The sequence below is a fragment of the Lissotriton helveticus genome, chromosome 3_1, assembly GCF_964261635.1.
Source record: "Lissotriton helveticus chromosome 3_1, aLisHel1.1, whole genome shotgun sequence".
NCBI classification, from domain to species: Eukaryota; Metazoa; Chordata; class Amphibia; order Caudata; family Salamandridae; genus Lissotriton; species Lissotriton helveticus.
The window spans coordinates 410,143,857-410,169,901 of record NC_136061.1 but is presented as its reverse complement, the minus strand read 5'-3'; the positions used below and the strand labels follow the sequence as shown (position 1 = coordinate 410,169,901).

The window sequence follows — 26,045 nt, the reverse complement described above, 5'->3', positions numbered from 1 at the left end:
TTTAGCATCACATAACAGGAGGCCTCCTGGCGACTAGATGGGAACATACAATCATATTTGATTGGTTATAATTAATTATGAAATATATTTTCCTTTCTTTTTCTTTGTCTTTTATAATTCACAGAGGACGACATGAGGATCGATGAGAAATGCGTAGAGACAGGTGAGGGGCACCATGCTGGAGTCTTAGACTGACTCTTTTCTTAAATACCAGATCACCTTCACAGATCTGCCTCTCATTAGACTGTAAGTGATGTCTTAAACTCCCAAAATAGTTGAATGTTTGTTTACAGATTGAGTTGTATTTAAATCATCCTCAGTTCTACATGACTTTCGGCCTGTAGCACGGAACCAGCATGTACACATTATCTAGAGAAAACATCTGATATTAATCTACCAGCCAGTGTCAAATTAAATCCTGTGGAGGCCCCTCGGCGTTTAAATTTCGGGGGGGCCCTCGCAAATTATCTCCCAATGGGTTCTACGTTTTTTACCAACCAACAATTTTAATAAACCAATTTTTGTGGGATATAATTTAAGAAAGCTTGATTGTAATTTTCGTTCAAGGTCAAATAAATATTATTTTGATCCGTTGTCGCGGCGCCCCTAAAGGAGTGGGGTCCATAGGCCAGTGCCTACTTTGCCTCTTTGGTCATCCGGAACTGCTACCAGCTGGTTAGTTTATAACAGATATGACTATGGTCGACTAATGAGGGAGGGAGGGAAATGATTTTGTTATAGAAATATTAATTGATACATTATCTCCAAACATGAGATGTTGTTGGTTCAGAACCTGTGCTCAGGGTTTAAGAGTTTTTGACATCCAGCTCAGTGATGCTCAACCTGACCAAGGGAAGCAGTGGTAGAGAGTCACCACTCTTACGCAGTTTGTGTGCCCTTTGAGGGACGAGTAGGCAATTCCCCTTCATTTCCGAGTGGGCAAGTATCCTTTTGTCTTAACTCACTTTCATCACAGTCCCTTATTTGAGCTTGTACTTTAATATGAAACATTAACTGTCTGTGCCTTTAAAAACGGTAACTTTCATAATAGACAATCACATGGCTGCTGAGACTACTGCACGAAGTAGCTACTGGGCAAAGTAGCTATTCCTGCAAATGGTAAAAACAAATGCTTTTTTTAAATTAATGGTGAGAACATCCAATGCTATTTCCTTATCCTGTTACCCATATACGTGCATTATCAAATTGTTGACACTCCTTTAATCGTGCCTACTAACAAAACAACGACACAAATAAAATCATAAGACCATTGTGATAACACATTTTTTTTTTTTGCCCTTTCGCCGCAAAATTTTAAAGATGAAGAAGCGTTTGAGTCAGGTAGGTCTAATGCCGTTGAAAGGAAACTGCCATATATTTACTACTGTTGCACTATGTATTTAAGTGTGTAGAATCCAGCAAATCTTGCTCTACTGAAATCCGCCTTATTCGACATAGAATGTTCCAAAGTTCTGGTTCAAATATAAGTTCTGCAATATTTGAGCTTGAAATGCTCCGATATATCTGGATATATTCCAGCGAGTTTGACAAACACATTTTGCGCGAAACAGACCTTATTTAAGGCGGCAATTATTGAGCAGGGGTTTCCTCTCACCTACCTGAATTTTAAGTTAACTTGGAGTACCCGTTTGCCAAACCCTAGATCAGGCCCTGTGTCTCCCTTCCCTGTGTTCACTCAGGGCATCACTGGCAGTGTCTGTGCTGGTACCGTTCTGTCTCCTTCCCAACTCCTCCTCTTGGTTGAACCTCTCCTCCTGCCCCATGGCCTTGTCTGTCTCCGGTGCGCCTTTATATGCTACCCTGCCTGCTGGGTACTGTAACCTGCCTGTGATGCGTTTGGAGCTTTCTACAGCCATTTCAGACTTCTATCCCTCCTGTGCCTGTAAATTGGGAACCATACTGTTGGTTACTTACACTTTTCATATACAGCGTCAGCGCCGGTGTCTTCAGCCTGTTCGCTATACTTATCTGAATCATCTACTGCCCTTTTTCTTCTCTTGTCTCCTGCCCCTGTCTGTTTGTGTTCTTTATCCCCTGCCCTCCTCCTTCACTCACTCAAATGTTTTTGGTAGTTTTTATATGGCGCTGTACATGAGCATCAGCTACATTACACTAGGACACATTCATTTTTTTATAGGCGGGATAAAGTGATAAAGGATGTTGAGCTGACCCTTGGACTCGAACCTGGTTCCCCAGTTCCAAAGTCAGAACCTTTGGCATTACGCCACACCCTCTCCCCAATGTCTCCTGCCCCAGTGCCCTTATGCCCTTTGCACTGTCTGGTTTACCAGCCTCATGCCCCTTTCTCCAGTCAGTCACTTCCTATGTCTCCTGTGCATATTCCTCTATCACTGTCTGTTTTACTTGCTGCCCCACCCAGCCAGGTCCTGTCTCTGTGGCCCTGGCGCTCTGTTTTCAGTGTCTCTGTATCTCCTGCCCTCTCCTCCAGTCAACACCCACGACTTCTGCCCCTGTTCCCTTAGCACTGTCCTGGTATCTATTGCCCCTCCGATTATCTTGTCTGCTGCCCCTGTGGCTCTGGTACTGTCTGTGTTAACGGTCTCCCACTCTTTCCTTCAGTGCATTCCTGCACCTTCTGCTCCTATCGCGTCTGATTTACACACAGATAGACACATGCATGCACTTCTTCTCACAAATCTCACAGCCAAAATAGGTATTGTCTGAAAGTGGCTACATTGTCCTAGAGTTCTCAGTATATCAAGCCATGTGTCATCCGTAACAGCACACAATTTAGAATGGTTGAAATTCATAAAAAGGCCTTTAGGTAAGTCCGAGGATTACCCCTTTGACTGGAAACATTTGCCCTAAGTAGCGCCACCTCCTTTCCCCCTCTGGAAGTGCTGATCAAAAGGAATGCTTCAAATGTATTTACTTCACTCATAAGTGGGTGGACAGATGTGCTCTTTGGACCATGTACTGTATTGCTTTATATTGAGTCACAAGGCATTTGAATGTTACCAGTTGCCATTGTCTATTGGTAACCATTCACAAAGCCGAATATATCCACTATTTGAGTGGTTGCTGCCGCAACATGGCTAATGGAGCAGATAGTGGTTGAATGGACCACTGTTTCCCCCGCACCTAACCCTTGATGCCCTTCCTTGATTTGCAAATTGATTTGGCACTCTGGACTGGATATGCAACATTTCTGGACTAGCCTTGTGCAGTTTGTACATTTTTAAACTTTGAAAACTTTGTGAACTTTGCTAAGTTTAAAAAATAAAGCAGGTTAAATTCCTGCTAAATATATGTTTCACATTCAGAAAACTCTGCATGAAAAAACACATTTTACTGTGAAGATTCTCTATGTACGTAGAGATACTTGAACAGCACAAACCTAGTTGGGAAGCAACGGTGGTTGAACAAAGACTAAAGACCAAGAATATGAATCAGATCGTTATTAAGATGCAGGTAACAAGTGAATACTACTTAGTTTAGGGTCGAGCAATTTTCCTTGAAAAGATGTGTGTTCAGGTTATTTCTGGAATGCAGAAGGTTTATAGCAGTACTGACACTTTTGTGGCCGTTGTTTGGCATGATAGGTGCATAGACAGAGAAGGCCTCTAGGGCTAGATGTTGGTAACTGGAAAATACCGATTCCTAAATACCGAATTTTACCGATTCGGTATTTAGGAATAGGTATTTCAGATGTAGGTAAGAATTCGGTAAAAAATACCTAATTCTTAATATTCCTTATAACCGAATCGGTAATTGAGATTCGGTAATAAAGAATACCTACCCATTCATTCCTATGGGCCTGAAGGCCCATAGGAATGAATGTGAAGACATTCTGTATTACCGAATCGGTAATACCGGGAGGTATTTCAAGGGTGCCAGGGTGTCCAAAGGACACCCTGTCGCACCCCTGAAATGTGCATGTGTGCACATGTGGCACACATGCATGCCCTAAGGGCATGGATGTGACATTTCAAAAAGCAAAAAAGTGCTTTTTGAAAGGAAATCGCTATTTACCACCAACTTGGAGTTGGTGGTAAATAGAGATTCCTTAAGACTGAGGTGCACTGTTTTAAGTGCTACCTACATTGCATTTAAGGAATCAGTACTACTGATTCCTTAAATGCAAGGCCATAAGGAAACGATATTAAGGAATGTGTATTTACTGAATCCTTAATACCGAATCCTCCCTACATCTCAAATGCCTAAATACCGGTCGGTAACGGTGAAATGTAACTAATTTCACCGTTACCGGCTGGTATTTAGCCTCTAGTCTCCTATTTTCCAGTCTTGCACCTACACATCCAGTTTGATGATATTTTGGCTTGTGGTATGATACAATCCATTTGAAGTGATCAGTGTTTAGATCAAGTATGTCAAGATAATATTTCTGGGGGCTTTATGTGATGGAACTAGCTTGATACAGGCATGAAGCAGAAGTTCCTTGAGCGTTTTGAGGTGACATAGTCAAACTTGCTACGGTATGTGTAAGTGCTTTCAGAAATGCCAGAGCGGTGTCTTCAAGGCCGTTAAGTAGAGTGTTGCCTCCATATGGATGTGCTCATGTCGGAGAGCCAGAATTGAATTAGTGGATCTTTGCAACTGATAGATATCAAGATAAATTCAGTCTTGAATAGGTTGATCTTTTGGTAGGGTCTTGAAATTCAAATCTTGAGTATCTCAAATTGTGTTTTAAATTACTGAATATTGTTAGTACAGGAAATTTTGAGGTAGAGTTGCATGTTGTCAGTGTGTTGATATATCTTTATGTCTTAAAGTATAGATGTGAGGGATTCATTGAAGATGCATAAGAAGATGAGGAACAGGATGAAACCCAAGGTTACAATGCAGCAGATGGGGAGTTGCTGGGATTTTGATGTCTCTATATTAATTGGTTGACGTTGGTTAGTTTAGTTCAGAAAAGAACCATTACAGGACTGTGCAGGATAAGTCCTTGCATGTTTCCAGAATGTTGATCAGTATTTGGTGGTACACTGTGTCGAAGGCCATAGAAAGGCAGTGGGAACGGACATTTTTGTCATTGATGAGAAGGTCTACTCTGTGCTCCAGCATAGCCTAAATCTTGGTTGGTGACCCTGCACATTGTTCTTTCTGATCTGTCACTGTAACTAGGTGGATATTTTTTCCAATGAAAGGTAGGCAAGTGTTGTGGCAGACGTTGGAGAGATTATCTAGGTCCAGGATTTGTTTCTTCAGTAGTGGGAGAATAAGCCCTGTCTTGAGGACATCGGGAAGGTTTTGTTGGCTGAGTAGAGTGGACAATATTAAGGAGGAGCTTAATGTCTTTCTTGTAGGAGATTTAATGATGGATAAAGGTAGAATATAAGATTTATATCATGTGGCCTTGAGCAAGTTCAGGAAGTTGGTAAGTTCGGCATGCCATCAGAGGTTAATGGCAGTACATTTGGTGGTGGAGCAATGGACATAGGGTGTAATGTAGATATCTGTTTCGTGTTCTCAATGTGGCAACTGATTTGTTGTTCTTCTTTGGGAAGCACTTATTGATACAAGTGCATTTGTCAACTTTGTGGGGAATTGGAAAGTCTGGATGTGAATTCATACAGTGCTTGACAGCTGTAAAGAGTGCTTTTCTATTGTTATTGTTAGCTGCTTTGTTGACAGAAGTCATGACGGTAGGGTGTGATTGGCTAGTGGGAGAACATGACATCAGAGGTCACCGGACCTCACATACCCAGTAGATGCTAGTGCCTAATTCTGGCTATGTGCTGCTGGTTGGCAGTTGTGAAGCTTGCTACTGGCAAGAAGCTGTGGTGGGCCCTAACTGGCCTTAGGGAATTCTTCATGGCATGGATCATTTGACCGCACTATCAAAGGGTGATACTGGGGTGCATTCGCTCTGGTTTTCTGGCTTTGAAGCTTGGTTATTGTGGAAGGGTAATCAGGGCCCCCATTTGGCCACAGGGAGTGTCTGGAATGGTGTCAGATGTCACTTGACCTCACAGGTGTGTGCCTCGAATCAAAAACATATTTTGCAGGAAATGTGGAGGTGAACTTATACAAAGTACACAAAATTTGTAACTTCAAAAAGTACAAATGTGACGGACAGAATTCCGCACAATTCTTTGGGAAACTATGAGAACTTAATATGACTTCTGTACGAAAGTCATGTCACTGTTATAGATGTATCCTAATTGAAATTTTTGTTTTTGCATTATTTCAAATCCCGTTTTCAGAGGAGCTCAGAGAAGGTAAATTTAAATTCTGTGTAATGTATGTGCTGGTGATCTTATGATGTCATAAAATGAACTGTATATTAAAGCTACCTGGGCCAAAATTAATGGCCAGCTAGAAATAAAAGTTTACATTTAAACAGGCAACAATGTTATAACCCTTTTATGGTTTCTGAAGTTAAATTAGGATCATAAAAAAATAACGTATCATAATATATGACTGGCTCTTCTCTTGTACCACAAGCCATCACTAGATGTTGTGACGTATAACCAGTACTTGCACTCTATGGTACAGCAAAGAAAACACACAACATTGACCCTATTTTATAAAAAGACATTTATTTTTTGTTAAAGTGCCATAGTAAGGATGATATGATGTGATATTTCAAAACAATTCGGAGCCTCTTGCCTAAGTTCCCAGTAGTCGCTTAACTCCAGTTTCCAAGGCAGTATAAAAAGGCAAAAAACAAAATATGGCTTTCCAATTAAACACATTTCATGTGTCCTTAGAAATCTGTATATCACTCTCACAAAGCCTGTGCTCAGGAGAATGCAATTGACAATGACGCATTGAATGTTGTTGTCTTATAAGCTCTATCAATAAAGAGATAGGTTTTTCCAAAGACTGTTCGTTTTAGCCTTTGGTTACAGGCAGTTGTAGCTGTTTTCCAGCAGTGCTAACGAGCTTCACACTGCTTTTTGCTACTTCGATTGTCCTTCCAAAATGCTTGCTTGCTAGTAGTGAATTCTTCCTCTTTGTTCCTCATTTTTGTCTTCTGTTTTCTCCCATGGAGCATGGAGCAGGGACCAAGTACTGCACCTTTATTCTTTGGTTGTTTATCTGTTCGTTTGGGGAACTCGTTTTTTTCTTAGGTACCTGTTTGTGATACTGTTTGCCTGTGTTCAACTTCGGCGCCTTTAGCTGCTTGCATTTTAGCACAGTATTTGTCCCTCCCACCTCCTCCTATGATTCCGCATTTTCCTCCCACTCCCCCTTTTGCTTAGCACTCCTGTTCCTTACCCCTTCTGCCACGGTGCTTGTTCTAATTGTGGTGATTTTGAACTACCGTTCCCAGGTTGCATCATGCTAATAAACAGAAAGCCAACACTGAAGCTATGTGTTGCTGATGACGTGTGGTATTGGCATCTGGTTAGTACTTACCAACCCATTGCAAGGCTCATGGCACTTTCAGGGCAGTTGACTCAGTAGCTACTCAATTTGTAATACTTGTCCATTTCTTTGTTTTGAATTGTTAACAGAAACAATGTTTCAAAACTTCACAGCAAAAAATAAAGCTTTCACAAAGACCGTGGCGGCTGCTACTTAACAGCAGTGGGGGGGGGGGTGGCGAGGGGAAGAAATGGAAAAATATTTTTTTTAATCACTTACCTGCCTGCCAACCACCACCTTTCGATCCTCTTCGCTGGCTTCCAGGGGCAAGAAGCAGGAACTGGAAGCATCCAGGCTTCCTGACACCCCTATCCAATCACAATGCTGCTAATACCAGCGCTGTGATTGGTCTGAGCGTCGTGGTTCAGCGCTCGGAGAGGGACTGGGAGCCTAATAAAGGCTGGGGGAGAACATGCAAAGTACGCTTAACGGTTTGGCTGCCCAAGACGACTGCCAAACAGTCAAGCACACTTAGAGAGTGCCACCACTCCTTCCCATGCTCCTCTGTAACGGTTAGCCCGACCCCCCCCTTACCAGCTGAGCAATGAAGGAAAACTAAAATAATGATAATGCAACATCCGGTCTCCTTCCCATGACCCAAATAAATGATGGTGCAACTTTGATGTTCATCGTTACAAAACATTTTATCTGCAATAAAAAAAATATATATGTCCAGCTAAATTGACTGTAGGCAGGGCCGTTGGAATTCTGCAGTTTTGCACTGTAGCATTTCCAGGTAATTATGGAGTTGCCACATAATCCATCACACATTGCATAATCTGTAGATTTTAACAAAAACTTTTGCTTTTAGCTCAAATGGATAAAAAGTTACTAAAAACGCGGTGACACATATTGCTGCGCAGTGGAAGGTACTTCGCAAAGGTTGGCTGATCACTTGTCAGTTGTTTATTGTTGTGTTTGGGTGTTGCACTAGTATTTATTAGGTGAAATCTTTGCGCAGATATTGTTGACATGAGTAAAAATAAAATGATGAAGTAATAAAATCAGAAAATGTGACACATTACACCAAAATATTGGCCTTTCCTTGCCACATAATATAGTCAACGTGCTGCATAATTTGGTCCCAAGGTGCTCCGCCGCATAATTCCAGTTCCACTGACGGTAGGCTCTAATAATTGGTAGCCATGTGAAGAGTACTACTTGTGCTCAATGCCTTACAGGTTGCACATGCGAGAATGTGGCGATTTGAACCCAGAACTACTGGCTTCCATCCCTAAAGCTGAATCACTTGACCGGATATACCCCGAAGCGTGATTTCAGCACAGACTTGGGAGTGCGATCTGTGCTCAGTTAGAAGTTTTATCTTTTATACCAAAACGTGTAAAAACGTAATGCGTTTAATTCTTACATAAGCAAGAAAGTGGGTGGACCAGGCATTACGAGTAGCCTTGCAGTAGCATTCTTGCCGGAATCGTTGGAGTTTGAGAAGAGCGTGGAGGTCTGGACAATACTGTGGTTGTGCATGGTAATAGTTGCAGAGACACACTTTCTGTTGCACCAAGAGCCCAGTGGCCACGGGCAGTAGAACGAAAGAGAGTGTCATCTTTGGTAATATATACCCACCCTAATTGCTAACGCAGTATCAGCGAACCACAAGATTGCCCTAATGCGCATTCCCCATTGAGCAATCCTGCTGATTTGCTGCAGACTGGAACCATTCGTTTTGGGAACCAGGTTTTCAAACCTTCCCACCCTCCCATCATTTTTTCAATTCCCCTCCCCCCCCCATCCTCCCATCACTGGTTTCAATTTTCCTCATCCTCCCATATTTGCTTTCAGCTTTCGCCCACCCTCTCCCGCTATTCCTTTCAGTTCACCCCCGCGCTTCCCGTCGTTGCTTTTAATTCCCAAATGCCGCCCAGGAAGAAGAAGCGTGCGGCAAGCATGTATTCCTGAATCAGACTGCATGGCCCAGTGTGTAGTCATTGTTTAGCTATTCGGTCCATGGTGGCACAGCACCCAGGATAATGTCCTGAATGGCTAAACACTTATAAGGTCCCAAAGGCGAGACGTATTGGCTATGCCAATGCTTGTTTGGCTTGTGGGTGCCTTTACTAAGGATTGCTAATATCATGCATATTACATCAGGGCAATGAAGAATGTTACTAGTTAAACTAACCGAAAAAATGTGTACAAATCGCCAGCAAATCTATATGATATTGGTTACAATTAAAGATTCTCAGAATTGCAAATTACAAAATGGAGAATTGCATATATTGTGCAGTAACAATGCTTGTATGTTTCTTGCTTTCCCTTCATGCCTTGCTTCCAAATGACAGAAGATGAAGAGTTCACCGAATATGGTCAGAGGATCTTTATTGGTTGGTGTAACTGTTGGCTGAAAGGTTTCAGGGAGAGATATACTGTAGGAAAATATTTGCTATATTTCTTGTCCCATAGAGAGAAAAGTGTGAGAGAGTCATAATGGTCATCGCCCATTCCTGCCCCCTTTTTTTTTACCAGAGTCACTGTTTTTCTTCCATGGATGATACATAGGAACCTGCTTCTTTATGCCTAGATAATAACATCCTAGGCAACAACTTTGTTGATACACAGCTTTACTATAAAAACGTTATTAATGCAATGTTTCCAGTGTGGCTACTGAAGAATCTTCAGCTAAGGGGGAACCGGTCTGCTGCTGTAGATTTCGATCCTGCCCCTTTAAGTGATAACCTACCCGATAGGTTAAAATGAGGGTGACTGAAGCTACACCCAGTTTCTATGATTTCTTGTGAGTGGAATAACTGCTGTGAGACCTTTTCCTGGAGTCCTGTGGCAGGCGTTGGTTACTGGGCATCATCATTTTAAAGGTACTGTCGTTTTCAAAAAGTGTCCCAAGGCGTTAGGTACTACTGCATTCCAGTTCAGTTCGATAACCAGGTTATACCCTTGGTGCACTTGACTCTCCAAGGGTAGCTAGGTCGGGTAGTGAAGGCTTAGCAGGGAAGTTGGTTTAGAGTTCAGATATTATATGAAACAGTGATAAAACCCTATACACTCTATAAACCCTATAAACTCAATGTCCAGTCAGAGCTATTTCGAAAAAGAGGGCCCTAGTACATTCTAGCCTATGGCTGACACGCGATTTCAGTTTTATATACTTTTTGCACTAAGGCATTGCAATTCCAATAATGTGTGTTTCTGTTGACAATGTTATCCGATGGGAGCATATTTCTGAGTTCTTAGCTCTTCTCAGAAACCATCAGGCTTGTCAGTGGAACTAGAGGCTCCTGACTCCTTTCTGTGATGCCAAGATTTTAATGACATGTCTGTCATTTGCCCTAGTGTCATGTTGTGGAAGGAGGGACAACACAGTAGGGTACAGCGTAGACAGAGGAAAATCTGCTGCTAATGGTACAATGCACGAACGTTTTAAAAACCCATCACCAAAGAGTGAACAGGCATTCCCGCCCAAAGAAGCATTGTGGTTGTATGGTGCCAGTTTATATGCCCACTGGGGTCCAATGGTCAGTGACAAGGTGAGCAATGCACACATTTCAATGACTGACTAGTTACAACTCCAGGTGATCCCCATTGTTGTGGTGACCAAACAGTGGACCCTTGGTACAGCATCTGGAGTAGCACCCACAGTGTCCTTGGATTGCCAAACTTTATAGGGCCGATGTTTCGCGAACAGTTGACAGTTTTGGGTAGCTGGGGCATTGAACATGGGACATTCATAGCGCTCACCAGTTCCAATTTGTAACTCGGGAACTTTACGGTTATGGACTAGACACACCTTAAAACCACAATATTAGTAACTACTTACACGACCCCCCAGCTGTCCTTGTTTAGTGTAACTGGTGCTCATGTAAAGTGCTGCAATACCTTCAGGTCGAGGTCACGCTTTATAAAACCGCAAATAAATAACAGCAAACTGGACAGTTTGGAAAAAGATCGACCAGCTCAGTTAACTTAAAACCAGTGTGAAAGGGGAACGACCGCCTGATCCTCTAAATTAGAAAATATTGGTGCTTGAATGTCCCCTGAAGGTCATGGACTCCCTTGCAAAGTCAGTGTATTCAGTTTGTTTTATGGGCAGGTTGCCTGCTTTTTCAGGGCTTCATATGGTTTTAATGGTTGCTTACTTCCTGAAGATTACTCCACACAGTCTTCAGTCACCTGCAAATTGGTCAGGAGTCAACTCTTCTCCTGAAACCAAGCAGTCCAGCCACCTCCTCTTCAAGGGCAGGTCCCAGCAGCAGGGTTCTCTCCAGAGTCCAGGTTGGTGCCCAGCCTTCAGGGTAAAATAACTTCCAGAGTCCTGCTCTTAGTCAGACATTTGTCTGTGGTGATGCAGCTGAGATTATTTTTTTTGGTAGTTTTATACAGCACGATCTTGGCCCAAGGGCATTAGAGCACTTTTACATGAGAACCAGATTACATTACACTTTCTTTTAGGCACGGGGAGTTTAAATGAATAGCTTAGAATCACAGGATGTTGAGCCGAGGTTGAAACTCAAACCTGGTTCCTCAGTTACAAAGTCGTCAGCTCTGGCCATTAGGCCATGTCCCTCCTTGAGAAGAATAGATGAATATAATCTACCAGTGTGAGACCCGATGATCAATTAAAATGGAGTACCAGGTCCAAAAAGCATAACCACAGGCAGCCAAAGTAGAGAAACTCTTCACAGGCTTTTACTTGAAATTCTCACAAATGAGTAGAAGTGTAGACATGAACTGATCAAGAAAATGTGGATTCCCATGGAGTTGGGCTGACTGCCTGAGTTGGGGGGGGCTTTTTTTTTATTTATTTCGGAAGAGTTACTGGCAGAGCAGAAAGGATGAAGGCACAAAATCTGGATTGAGGCCGAAACAAACCTTGACAGTTTGTGCACTGTGTCAGCTCCAGCATGTTTGCAGGCAGTGTTTGGGCTAGTCTTTTGGACTCTGGCAGGGCTCCGGCTTGAATGTATATATTGCAATAACAAATGTCTAGATGCAATGTCATGGCCATCTTATAATGGTATAACCGTAGTAAAGTATACACAATTCCATTCCAAGATAGCTGCCTGCCACTATTGGCTTTAGCAACACTTGCACCACAATTGTACAAGCACTGCCAAAATTAATACGGCAAGCAAGACTGATTGGCTATGTCGATGCTTGTTAAATTTGAGTTTATTTTTTGCTCTTCCCAGCTGGGTTTCGCAGAAGCTTTCGTCTGTGCCGCAGAAAATCTCACAACACCCAGACATTCTGCTATTCACGATGCCCAAGCAGTTGCTACAGTTCTGGGGCAGCACCCTATGAGGAAGTTGTCCGGTATCAGCGGCGCCCCACAGATCGGCACCGTTTGATAGTGCTTGTGGGTAAGTCGAGGAACTTTATCAGATAGAATGACACATGTAGCTAAATGAATAAAACATACATGATTTAATCTGTCATCTCTCTATTTTAGTAAATCTTTTTGTTTGCTAAATATTTATTTTAAGAAAGTGATATGTATTATATATATATATATATGTATATATATATATATATATATAAAAAAAATAAGTTGTGCATTGTGTAATTGATATAAATAATTGGTATGCGTGAACTACTGATAATGTTTGTATATTCTGACAGAGACTTCCAACCATGTATTCCTCACCTTAGAATATTCCCCAGCCATCAGACTGGATCTGGAAAATTTTGAGCAATACTCTACAGTCATAGGTGGCTTCGGTTGGCGTCATATTGGTGTAGTCTGTGTCGGAAGGGTTGTGTGTGATGCCTATCTAGACACCACTCTGGCATTCTGAAATCATTTCCTTTCTTTCCACGCCAAAAGCGCTGATTCGGAGCGCTACGTCGATTTAAAAAAACAATAATAATAATAATAATCTTTTTGGGACTTTTGTCGTCTTTTTTTTTAGCAGTTTTCTCCCAGTGTTCTAGGGATATGTCCCCTAACAAACCAACATATCTTAGACCTTGTGGGGAATGTTATGGCCAGATTTTTGTGTCTGATCTCCATTTGGTCTGTCTCTTGTGCCTGGACTCCAGCCAAGACCAAAACCCCCAAGGTGATCTGTGAACAAGCATTGAAGCTCCTGGCAGCAGGTTGATGGAAGTCAGTGACTCATTCTCAGTCCCAAGGGAGACCTTGGGGTGCTCCCGGAGTCGTTCCAGTGGACAGCTGTCATCCTGCTACAAAATGTCATCCTCTAAGTCAGGTAAGTCCAAGAAACAGAAGGAAAAGAAGCTGAATTGGTCTTCGGTTTCTCCATCCAGACAACATGCATAAAAGCCCCGCTCCTGCACTCCACCTGCGGAGCTGGCAGCTGGCCTGGCCTGGCCCTGTTCTTCCCTGAGGTCCCCAGAGCCAGAGTGATACCCCCCAAATAAAACAGTTTTATGATGCCATGCATGTCATCTTTGGCCTTTTGACTCCCTATGGTCTGCGTTTGGGCCCCACGAAGCTGAGCTTTCCCCCATCACCAGATCAAGTCTTATGCCTCCATAGGTGCTCCCACCTACTCCTCCTGGCGCATAACCCGACGTCACTGGATGACAACCCTATTCCTATTTCCGACTTAGAGATGGAACCGCCATAACCCATTCAATGTTGACTCTGGCGCAATTCAAGCCTTATCTACCTCTGAACTTGCCACCCTTGGATACTGGAGGTAGGGATAATGAAGAGAGTTGTGGATCCAGATTAAGCTGACAACTGGTATGATCAGCTAGGCGGCGCCAGTGGTATGCTTTTACCTCCAAACCCTTTTTCAGAGGATGGCACATCACTTTTGCAACAGTGAAACATAGCGCATCGCAGGTCCTTGACCTGCAACTGTCAGCCGTCAAGGTCAAGACCAATGTTTTGACGGAGGTGCTTCACCTGGATGTGACCTCTGCCTAGCTGTTCCTTCCTTTTAACGAGGGCCTTACAGACGTTCTACTCGGGGCCTGGGCAAAACCTTGCACAGGGGCTCATGTGCCCCGCAGGACTACCGACTACCCATCAGCATCGTCCCACCCCAGGAGACCCAACCTTCCTCTCCCAGCATCCTTCCCCTGATAGCCTGGTTGTGCAGACCTCAACTACTATGGTTAACTGAAATATCTTCTCTTCTACTCCAGAGGGTAGGGAATCCAAGAGACTGGACACTTTTGGGAGTGGCACGTTCTCCTCCACCAGCTTGGCCTGGTGATCAGTGGACACTGCTTGCCTTATGGAAGGATATTTTCATGCTCTCTTGGACTCAGTTGCATAGCTGCTGCCCATGCTACCAGAAGATGGCTGTGCCGTCCTAAACCAAGCACTGGTAGATGGTCGAGGCGCTGCTAAGTTCACCATCAGGTGCAAACTGAACATCACAGACTTCCTGAGCAGGGCCATGGCCTCTATGGTGGCACTTCGCACCACATCTGGTTGCAGCCCACTAGGTTCTCAGGGAATGCCCAAACATCCTACATTGACATGCCCCTCGATGGCTTTAACCTATTTTGTGAGAAAATGGACACTGCGCTCGAGTGGTTTCAGGGGAGCCAGAGCACTGCCAGATCGGTAGGCCTCTCTCTGGCTTTCCAACCACAGCAACAGTCCTTTCATCCCTTCCATGGTCTCAGCCGTGGGTCCTGTGGGTGTTCACAATACCACCCTACCCACCAGTCCAGCAGGATTCTCATCCCTTTCATGGCCAGGGTCACAGATCCCACAGAGGATTCAGGATCAAGTCCCAGTGCGCTGTCCAGTCCCCCACCCCTCTTGCTGCCGCAGCCTCCAATCCACTTTTGTGAGCACTCCACCCAGCACTATCATCTTGTTGGTGGCAGGATCAGGCACCATCTGCAACAATGGGCTAAAATCACACCTCACAAGCGGGTGCTTCAAATTGTGCAGATGGATTATATCCTTTCCACTGTGGAAACCCCTCCATCTTTGCCATCATCCCCAGTATAGGTATAGGAGACCGAGGACCATCTCTTCTAGCTGTGTCAGGAACTGCAGGTGTTGTTGGCCAAAGGAGCCATCAAGATGGTGCCGGCACCAGAAGTAGGGTGTGGTTGTTATTGCCATTACTTTCTGGTGCCACAAAGAGGCAGAGCCCTCCATCCCTTACTACACTTGAGCCCCTCAATGCCTTCTTGAAGAAAGAGAAATTCATGTAGCTTACCTTGGCTCAGGTTGTGTCTGTCCTGGCACCTGAAGACTGGATGGCAGTGCTGGGCTTACAAGATGCTTATTTTCATATCCCTATCCATATATCAGTTTATTAATAATTATATCATACTCTACCTTTCTTAAATTTTTAGTTACAGTACAAAAAAACTGTTAACAAGGTTAGTGCATACTTTTGTGTGTTTATCTGCACATTGTTCCCACTACCCTTTAGTTGGTGGCCACTATGAGTTGATGCAGCATTACCAAAATTAAAGCTTGTGTCAGTTGTAGAAATGGGCAGTAATTTATTTACTCCCCATTTCTGCAGTAGGCAAACAAGGATAAGAAGAAAGTTATAGCGAGTATCGTGTGCAACAAAATCAAAATCTGAGATTGATAAGTGCCATTAGAAAAACAGTTATTGCTGATTTACCACATTTTGGGGCTGAATTAAAAAGAACAAAGAATAAAATAGCACGTCTTATTAGAGTGACTCAGTGTGTGGCTGAGTAGATGAGTAGACTGAACTACACTAACTGGACCACTTGATGCCAGGGAGTCAATAAAGGTTATTGGTCAGTATGTTGTCAGAAGTTTATCTCTATAGCTAGAAAGGCACCAGTTTACTGTAGTGGATGTAACATATGAAAGACCATTTTTCCCAAGTCAGGCTGTAGAGAATTTTTTTTCAAATATTATCAGGAAAAAACAGATGAGTTTGACAAATAAAATCAGCCACAATGTACAAGAGATGAAATTATTTATGAATATAAAGACGGAGATAAACTTAATGTTGATGTGCATTGTTTTCACCTAGGGCCTTCGGGTGTTGGAGTCAACGAGTTGAGAAGGCAGCTAATTGGGATCAACCCGAATACTTTTCAAAGTGCTGTTCCACGTAAGTGCTGTTTCGCTTTTACTTCCTGCTGTGGAGAGAATGAATACATCTGAGGGCCAGTTTGCCACAATGAATTAAGGGGAGGTAACTGGAGATCTCAGGCAATACATTTCCCTGGATGAGGTGCTTGCATTCAGACTAAGACACATCCCATTTTTTGCTTTCCCTCTCATTCATTTGACTGTCTTTTTAGGTGTGATTCCTTTTCTGCCCAGCAGTCATTGCTTATATGCACGTGTCTTCACAGTATCAAACAAAGGTTAATTCACTGGTGTTTGGCTGCTGGGTGCAGATCTGTACAACCTAGTGCACCAGCGATCAAGGCCAACAAGTTGTGAAGTTCATTTGGTCCACTGGACAATTAGGCTCACCCTCCTGCAGCACAATAACTTTGGATGCTAGTTCACAGTGCCACATTAAGGCTTGAGGAAGAGAGCATTTATGCTGCTAAAGCAAGATATATGGGAAGGGAAAATTGGCAAAAGGAGGAACAAATATAGACAAATTTTCGCAATAGATGACAATAAATTCTCCTATTGGTCTTGTGGCTAAAGTCCACTGTACAGTTATTCAAATGTTTTCAGATATCATCACACCCACAGGAGGATAAGATTACACATTTCTATTTATTGTAATCCGTTCAAAGTATACTTATCTCATTTCCTTTATATATGTCACAAAACACAAGCGCTAAATCCTCTCAAAACAAATATATGCACGATACACAGCAAATTTACATACCTATGTACATACCTATATACAACAAATATACACAGTAAAACAACATATACACTTTATACAACAAAACATGTAACAAAAAAAGGGGGAGGATATAATTTTATATATATATCTTTGTTGAGTACTTCCTATCTTTCACCCTATGGCACAGTACTACAAAAGTGTCCTCCTATTAAATCTCGGTGGTACATTAGGAGGAAGTCAGACACAATGGTTCCAAACCCAAAACCTCGTGCAACCTAAATCTTCACATGTGTCCAGTGGTGTATCGTTCACAAATTAATTGAAAACAAAAAGACTCCTCCAATTGAAAAGTGTTGACGCGGTCGCGTTTCGGCCTTCCAACAAATCAGGCCTCCTCAGGACAGGACGACAAAAGAAGGGGGGGAACAAACTTAAACTCCACGGTGGCGGAGCCACCCGCTATGTCAACAAACGCCAACTATTTCTTGTATATGGCAGCTCTTTTACTCTTGGGGGCAAATCTCAGGGTCGTGAATAATCCTATGTTCTTGAAAATTCGAGTGTCGGCAGTCCTAAGTTCTGCAACAACAGGTCGCCATAAAGGTCAGGTGATAAAGCAAGATATGTATATATATATATATATATATATATAACAACGCTCCCAAGAGTGCCACAGACCGCAGCACCCTCTCAGAGAAAAACGGGCACCAAGTCAGGTAGCGAGTGCAGCAGTGTCTTCTTTATTTTATTTTTTCATGTGTAGCAGGAGTGCCACGATCCGGACGCGTTTCGGCGACCCTGTCGCCTTGCTCACCAGATACAAATTGTTTGCCATCACACACAAGATTTTTTTAAACGGCAAACCACCAATCAAATCACTTGTTCCCATACCATGTGACCGCAAATTGTGCCTCATAGAAATAGACGCGAAATGGAAAAACAAGGGAAACCCTACTCACAGCGGAACCAGGGCAGTACGTTTATATAGAAAAACAGTGGTTCCTATGGCATACGATTTTGTATAACTTAATGTTTATAACAAGCTCAATGGCAATGAAAACATTGGAGGGAGGGTGGCAGAAGAAAGAGAGACGCACACTTGTACCATGAAGGATATTTCCTTATATTTAAGAATTGATAATGAAAAATACATATGAATAACTTGCGACATACAAATATTATACAAAGTGCAGTGTATCCCAAGTGAATAGTGAGCAAACCAAGAACGTGTATAACAAGGTGAACTATACAGGTTTCAGCTGTGAATATTTACAAAGAACAGGAAACTAGACTCTAAATCAATTATGTCAACAAATGATTAACCAGCCGCTATAAAATTATAGAAACTGTGTTGGTCTGATTTGTTTCCTAGGGCGTCGACGGCGTTTCGACCATTAGAATAAAGGTCTCATCAGGACTGGGCAGTGAGGGACATCTTGCACCAGGGTGTAAATAGCCCAAGCGTGTGAAAGTAAACTGAATTTACTTACAGTGAACCGGCCGGGCACACTGTAGGCACAGTTGGTAGCGTGTCTTTATTTTATTTTAGATATTCGCGGTCAATGCCGTTCCACCGCCAAGTTTCACAGGTGTGCTTGGCGCTTTTGAATCGTGCTGCTCGATGGCTGGCTCCGATCAATCCTTCTGCCACCCTCCCTCCAATGTTTTCATTGCCATTGAGCTTGTTATAAACATTAAGTTATACAAAATCGTATGTCATAGAAATAGACAACAGACTTCATCTGGGTGAGTCGTCTACCATAATTGACGAATTTGTAGCATTAATACTATCTGTACAAATACATGAATATGCTCCTAGGAATGTTCAAAATAACAGTTACCCTGATCACTTTTGTAAATGGACATACACAGCCTATAACAGTACAAATACATATTGTTCTACCCATGTCACTAATATGCTTAAAATCATAAATATTGCAAAATATGTCAGTATAAAAAGCAATGAACAGCTGGGCCTAATATTTGCATAGTGCAATGTCGTGGCTCAACACTAGTAATGTGATCATCATGGACATACCTATACATAACATCTATCATCGCCAATATATCATGTAGGCGCACAATAATTGTCACTGGTTTAAAAAAAGGAAAAAGTGCTGTTGTGCCAATAAAGTGCAATGTGTAAAAAATCTATATGTGCAAAAAAGTTTTAAAATACAGGCTCCCCAGCCGGGGAATCCTGTTGGGGAAAGGACAGTTACAATAAGAACAGATTATTTCACAGTTTTCATATAAGAACCATCGACCAGAGTCAGGGGATAAAGTGACTTGTGCATGGTAATTCCACGATGTGCAAAATTGGGCATAGATAAATAAATTATTAATCATATCTCAATACAAAAAATGGCGCCAATAAATAGGATAAAACCATAAATTCACAATAAATTCATGATAAAATCCACATTCACAAAACACCACCCTTTGGAGACATAAAATATAAATACCACACACATCGTAAAAGCATTTCAATAATATGTAAACGTCACCAAGAGAAATCACGTAAAGCCACTGCTACCACTGTCTAATATCAATTATCATAAATAGTGGTGCAAATCTTCGCAAATGTTGAGACCTCTGGGACTCTTGGTATCTAATTCCAAGATATACTTGGTCTCCAACTGCCTAAGGGACTTATCTCTATCACCACCCCTTTTGTTTGCTGGCACACTGTCAATTACATAGTAGGTCAAGACATTGAGGTTACCTCCATGTTCTGCCTTGACGTGTCTTGCGACGGGATATGATGGATCTGAGTTGACAGTGGCCCTTAGGTGTTGGAGAATGCGAGCCTGCACAGGCAGTTTGGTGCTCCCTACGTAGCGGAGTCCGCACTTACAGGTTAAAACATACACCGCATACTCCGTTCTGCAGTTAAAATTGCCTTTGATCTTAATCTCACTTTCCCTGAAAGCGCTTTGAAATGTTTTCGTGTTAGCACCAAACTTGCAGGCTCTGCAGCTACTGCACTTGTAAAAACCATACTTGGAAGACAACCAACAGTCCCTGTTTAGTATCTCTGTACTATTTTTGACTAGATCAGATCTCATGGAATGAGCTTTACGGTAACTGAAGTCAGGCTTTACGGGCAAGACTTCTCTCATCACTCCATCTGTCAATGCAATGGGCCATTGGGAATTAATAATTTTCCTGATTGCTTGTGACTGTTTACTATACGTGGTGATGAACCTACATGAGGCTTCACCTGTGGGTTCTACTGATGTTGTGACTATTTTGTGGGCCAGGGTTTCCTCTTCGCTGGTGGTTGGAGAACCTGGTTGAAGCAGAATATTTCTATCTTGTGAGTTAGCTTTTTTCAATGCTACCTCCAAGTTGTGCTTCCCATAACCTCTGGCTAACAGTCTCTTTTTAGCAATCTCCTGTGACTCAATCCATGTCTGCTCTGTACTACACGCTCGTCTAATCTTTAAAAATTCACCATACGGTAGACTGTCAATAGTGTGGCGTGGATGAAAACTGGACGCGTGCAGAAGCGTGTTACCAGCTGTGGGTTTCTGATACAGACTAGTAATGATGACCCCTTCTCGTACTGTGACCTTGATGTCTAAAAAGTTCACTGTGTGTACATTGATGTCGCTAGTGAAGGTTAAATTAAGCTCATTGTCATTAATGCATTGAACAAAATCAGATGCCTGCTCTGCATTACCTCTCCATATTATAAAAACGTCATCAATGTAACGCCACATGTGGCTTCTGAGGACATGCTCCTCCCACCAGCCTACATGTAAACATGCATAACTGGGGGAGAAGCATGCCCCCATTGCCACGCCTCGTTTCTGTCTGTAGATCTTAGTGTCAAATAAAAACACATTGTTATTTAAACATCTTCTGATCATCTCAACCAACATTTTGTTATGCTGATACATACCGATGTTTCTTTGATCTAAAAAGTATTTCACTGCACGTATGCCATCCTCATGCCTGATACAAGTGTATAGTGCAGTTATGTCAAGAGTCATAAAAATCATATCAGGTGACCATTTAACAGTATTGAGTTTGACTAAGAAGTCTCTTGAGTCCCGTAAATATGTTGGAAGAGCCGTGACAAATTCTTGCAGATAGTGATCAACATACTTGGATGTATTCTCGAAACAACTATTAATGGCAGAAATGATAGGTCTGCCCTGCAGAGGATCCAAGCCTTTATGGACTTTGGGAATAAGATAGAAAAGGGGCAACACAGGATGTTCTTTATGAAGAAATTTAAATTCATCTTTTGCAATCAGCCCCTCCCGTTGCCACTTGGATAAATCATTTTTGTAGTCATTGCCTATTTTGCGCACCGAGATTCCATCACTCCGCTCATAACAATTTGCATCTTCCAATTGTCGAAATGCCTCTGCGCGGTACGTCTCTTTGTCCCAAAGAACAATGTTCCCTCCCTTATCTGCATTATTGATCACAACCTTTTTGTTGTCCTTCAATTTCTTCATAATTGGAAGTATTCTCTTGTCTTTCCACTGGCTCTGGTCTTAGATCTGCAAGTGTTCCTATATAGACACTTTAGTTCGTCGGTGACCCTCTCTTGAAAAATATCAAGAGCGTCTCTTGGCATAATTGGTACAAACGTCGATGGTGCTTTAAATGGACTTTTTCCAGGTAGTGAAATGTTAATTCCTTCTTCCTGCGCCACAGTTTGAGAACTCAAGGTATCTTCCTGATTGTCTCTTAATGTGAGAAGTGTCGCCAGGACTGGAATGGCCCCCGCTGCCAAGCTTGTATTCGCCTGTGACATTATCGGGGTATTTTTAGTATATATATATATATTCACAACACTGAGTCCCTCAATACTCGGGACCGCTTTTCAAAAAAGAGCACTCAAAGTCGCTCCAGCGTGCTTAGCCATATTTTATTCCAGCATTTGCAGATAGCAAGGTTACAAACGCGTTTCGGCGTTGCCGCCTTCGTCAGTGTAGTAAAAAAAAATATATATATATATATATATATTTTATTTATTTACTTATATATATATATATGTATATATATATATATATAAGAGTTAAACTTGTATACATTACTTCCTCGTCAGTCTTCCTCGTCACATGACTAACAAAGTAAGCTTCAGCTCCACACCAGAACCCTCCAAAGCAAAAGTTAGCCTCCCATGCCTCCCATCCCTTCCCAATATGGCTGACCCATACACCTCATGACCACTATAAGAGGCGGGCCGGCCCAACCCCAAAACCTGTTTTTTATATTCTGCGCAAGTCTCTCCAGATGCGTCAGCTAAGTGGTGCCTGCTGTAGCAGGTACATGGGTTCTGGGTGGCAGTCCTGCCCTAGCGGACCCTAGGGCCTTGGAATCTGCTGTTCCCCCCACTTTTTTTCTCCCCAGTATGTTCTGTTGGGGCCGGTTAGGCTCTGCTCTAGCGGGCCGTGGGTTTTCCTGGGGGGGGGAGGGGTGCTTTTTGGGATTAACTCCCCTGTTTTTTTCGACTGCTGGGGTTCTGCGACTGTGCTTTTCGGCATTACGTCGCTATTTTTGTTTTTCCCTTTTTGCCCTGTGCCCAGTTTTGGCGCCCGCCTGCCTTTCATGGCGTTGCGGCAGGGGTCAGCTTTCCATGCCGGCGTTTTGTTTTTGCCGCCCACATGCCCATCATGGCATTGCGGCGGATGACAGCTTTCCGTGCCGGCATTTTGTTTTTCGCAGCCCGCCTGCCCCTCGTGGCGCTGCGGCGGGCGGCGGATCGGTCTCTTGTTCCCCTTTCAGTGGGCAATACTGACTTCATATGCGGTTACTACGGGCCCGCCTTACCTGTGTGCTGGGACGGGAGGCGGCCGTTAGGCTGAGTGTCCCCGCCTGCGCCTCCTGCCATTGAGACACTGCAGCAGGCGGCAGTGGGGTATGTCCTGCATTGGCAGTCTTACCTCTGGACTCAGGCTCTGCCATCGGTCTCATGGAGCAGGCGGATGCCCCTGTGGGGGAGGGCTCAGCCTCCCAGGTTCCTGCTGAGTCTTTCTCCCTTCAGTCCATTCAGGATATGATTCAGGCTGAGGTAGCTGCTGCCTTTGCGCAGCGTGCTGGTGGTCAGGGTCCCTCTTCTCCGAAGCGTCCTCGCTTGGACCCCGCTCCGATTTCTGACACTGAGGGGGAAGAGGAGGATCTCCGGGGGCGCTATATCCAGGGTCAAGAATTGCGAGATGTGCTTCTACACATTAAACAGAACTTGGCTTTTCCGGCTCCATCTGCTGAGGAACTCTCGGAGGACTTCTTCTTACAGTACCAACGTAAGGAGCCGGATTCTCTGCCTCTTCATTCCTCCATTAAAAAGGTGTTGGAGGGGGAGTGGATGGAGGTTGATAAGCAGGCCTTTCGGAGATATCTGTCATAGCGCTACTCCATCCAGGACTTTGCCAAGGATTTCCCTTCCTCTGTGAAGGTGGACTCTCTGATGGCGGGGCTTTCCTTGCAGGGTTCCATCATTTCCGAAGATGCCTCTCCCTCTGACCCTGTTGACAGGCGGGTGGAGGCCGCAGCCAAGCAGGCTTACTCGGCGGCCAATTTTTCCATTCGTGCCTCTGCTTACCTGTCTTACGCAGTGCAATCCTTGTTGGAGGGCTTCCAGTCCCTGGCGGAGCTGTTGGACCAAGGGGCAGATGTGCTCCCTACCCTGGCTTTGATGGAGCAGCAGACTGAGCTCCTGTCAGACATCTCCTTCGACACCTTGGGTGCTTCGGCCGCAGCTGGTGGCGCTGCTATTCAAGCCCGGAGGCAGATCTGGTTGCGCAACTGGAAGGCAGAGGCTGCCCAGAAGGCCTTACTAATAAAGATCCCCTTTTCTGGACCGAAGCTCTTTGGGTCTTCTCTTGAGGACATGGTCAAGAAATCGCCTGAGGACCGGAAGCTGCTGGTTCCTCTCTGGTCTTCCAAGGTCTGCTTTCCAGGTCACAAGAGGGCATTTTCCACCTCAGCCCTGACGAGGCAAGGGTCGCGGCTGGCGTGTCCCCTTCTTCTCCATATCCCGGTCTCAGCCTGCCGCCTCCACCTCTGCCCCCAAGTCCAGACTATCTCCGGACCCCGAAGGGGGGGCTCCCGGTGGGCGGCCGGCTTCGCCACTTCCTTCCGGCATGGAAGTCATCTGTCTTGGACCTTTGGGCTCTTCGGATCGTGTGAGAAGGTCTCTCCATCTCCTGCAGTTCCCCTCCTCCGGACGCCTTCCACGCTACCCCGCTGCCTTCCTCTCCAGTCAAGCGGGAGGCCTTGCTCGCCGGCATCCAGGACCTGCTCGTGAAGGGAGGTGGTGGCTTCTCTAGACCTGTTGGATGCCTACCTTCATGTGCCGGTCCACCTGTCTTCTCAGCCTTTTCTCCGCTTCTGCGTGGGGGACTGCCACTACCAATTCCAGGTACTCCCTTTTGGTTTGTCGTCTGCTCCGAGGATGTTCACCAAGATTCTGGCTCCCTTGGTTGGCATTCTTCACCGGGAGGGGATCAGGGTGTTTCCATACCTGGAAGACTGGTTAATTTCTGCTTCTTCTTTTTCAAAGGGGAGGCTGCCCGTCCAGAGGGTCTGTGAGGTCCTTTCTACCCACGGTTTCCTGATCAACCTGCAGAAATCCCACTTGGATCCCACCCAGGACTTGGTCTTCGTAGAGGGCCGTTTGGACATGCTCCTGGGGAAGGTGTTCTTACCTCTGGAACGCCACAACGTCTTGTGGCGGGATCTGAGGGTTCTTCTGGGGAGGGATTCTGCTCCTGTGCGTCTGTGGTTGAGAGTTCAGGGGTTATTGTCTGCCACCATCAATGTTCTCCCCTGGGCTCGCCTGCACCTGTACCCCTTGGTCAATCACCTGCTGTCTCTGTGGGACTCCTGCTCCGTGTACTATGCAATTCCGGTTCTGGTGTCTCCCCAGATCCGGTCCGACCTGGGCTGGTGGCTTGTGGGTTCCCATCTATCAGAGGGCCTCCCCTTCCTGGTCGATCACGACCGATGCCAGTCACCTCGGCTGGGGGGCGACCTTGGGGTCTCGGTTCGTTCAGGGTCAATGGGGTCCTCTTCTGTCCCACTGCTCCTCCAACTTCCGCGAGATGAAGGCAGTCCTGCTAGCCTGCCGGGAATTCGCTCTCTCTTTTCGGGGTCATCATGTTTTGGTTCGAACGGACAACCAGGGGGTGCGGTGTTACGTCAACCACCTGGGGGGTTGCCGGGTGCGCTCCCTGTGGTTGCTGTCGCAGGAACTGTTGTCCTGGGCGGAGGGGGCAGTCTTGTCTCTCAGGGCTGTCTATTTTCCGGGGTCGGAGAATGTTGTGGCGGACCATCTCAGTCGAGTGTTCCCTCCCTTGAGTGCCCTCTCCCTGACTCCTGTTGTCTTTCGGAGTCTGGTGTCACGATTTGGCCTTCCTCAGGTGGACCTGTTCACGGAGTTGGGCAATGCCCTCCTGCCTTGTTTCTGCGCTCTCCATCCGTGTCCGGGGGTTTGGAGGGTGTATGCTCTGTCTTTCCTTGGGCCCCGGGATCTCCTATATGCCTTTCCCCCCTTTCTCTTTATCCCTCGGGTCCTCTGCAAAGTCCGATTGGACCGGGCCTTCCTGATCTTGGTGGCTCCCGGTTGGGTTCGCCGCTCCTGGTATCCTCTCCTGCGCGTACTGGTGGTTCAGGAGTGTTGGCCGATTCTGGATCACCCGTTCCCTTTGCGGGGTCCTCCTCTCCCGAGGGCAGTGTTGCGCCGGCTCCATCTGCAGGCTTGGCTGTTGAGCGGGTGACCTTGTTGGCCCAGGGGTGTTCCCCGGGGGTGGTTGCATTATTGCAGGGTTCCTGGAGGTCTTCGACCTTGTTGTCCTATTTCCGTCACAGGTCCTCCTTTTCCCGTTGGTGTGGCCTGCTTGGTTCTGATCCCGTATCGATTCACCCCATGAAGGTTCTAGATTTCCTGGCGGAAGGTTTTTCTCTGGGGTTGGCTACCTCCACTCTGGG

At 44.6% G+C, this 26,045-nt stretch overlaps 1 protein-coding gene across 1 annotated transcript in view; it reads left to right on the top strand.

The window, feature by feature from the left end:
- The window catches only part of MPP4 (MAGUK p55 scaffold protein 4), a 273,595-nt gene that overhangs the window by 193,823 nt on the left and 53,727 nt on the right, over positions 1 to 26,045 (top strand). The window contains exons 12-17 of the mRNA XM_078683624.1: positions 125 to 163; positions 1,321 to 1,341; positions 6,213 to 6,227; positions 9,681 to 9,722; positions 12,543 to 12,713; positions 16,311 to 16,391. Of these exons, the coding sequence (XP_078539750.1) occupies positions 125 to 163; positions 1,321 to 1,341; positions 6,213 to 6,227; positions 9,681 to 9,722; positions 12,543 to 12,713; positions 16,311 to 16,391 (369 nt within the window). The remainder of the gene's footprint in view (positions 1 to 124; positions 164 to 1,320; positions 1,342 to 6,212; positions 6,228 to 9,680; positions 9,723 to 12,542; positions 12,714 to 16,310; positions 16,392 to 26,045) is intronic.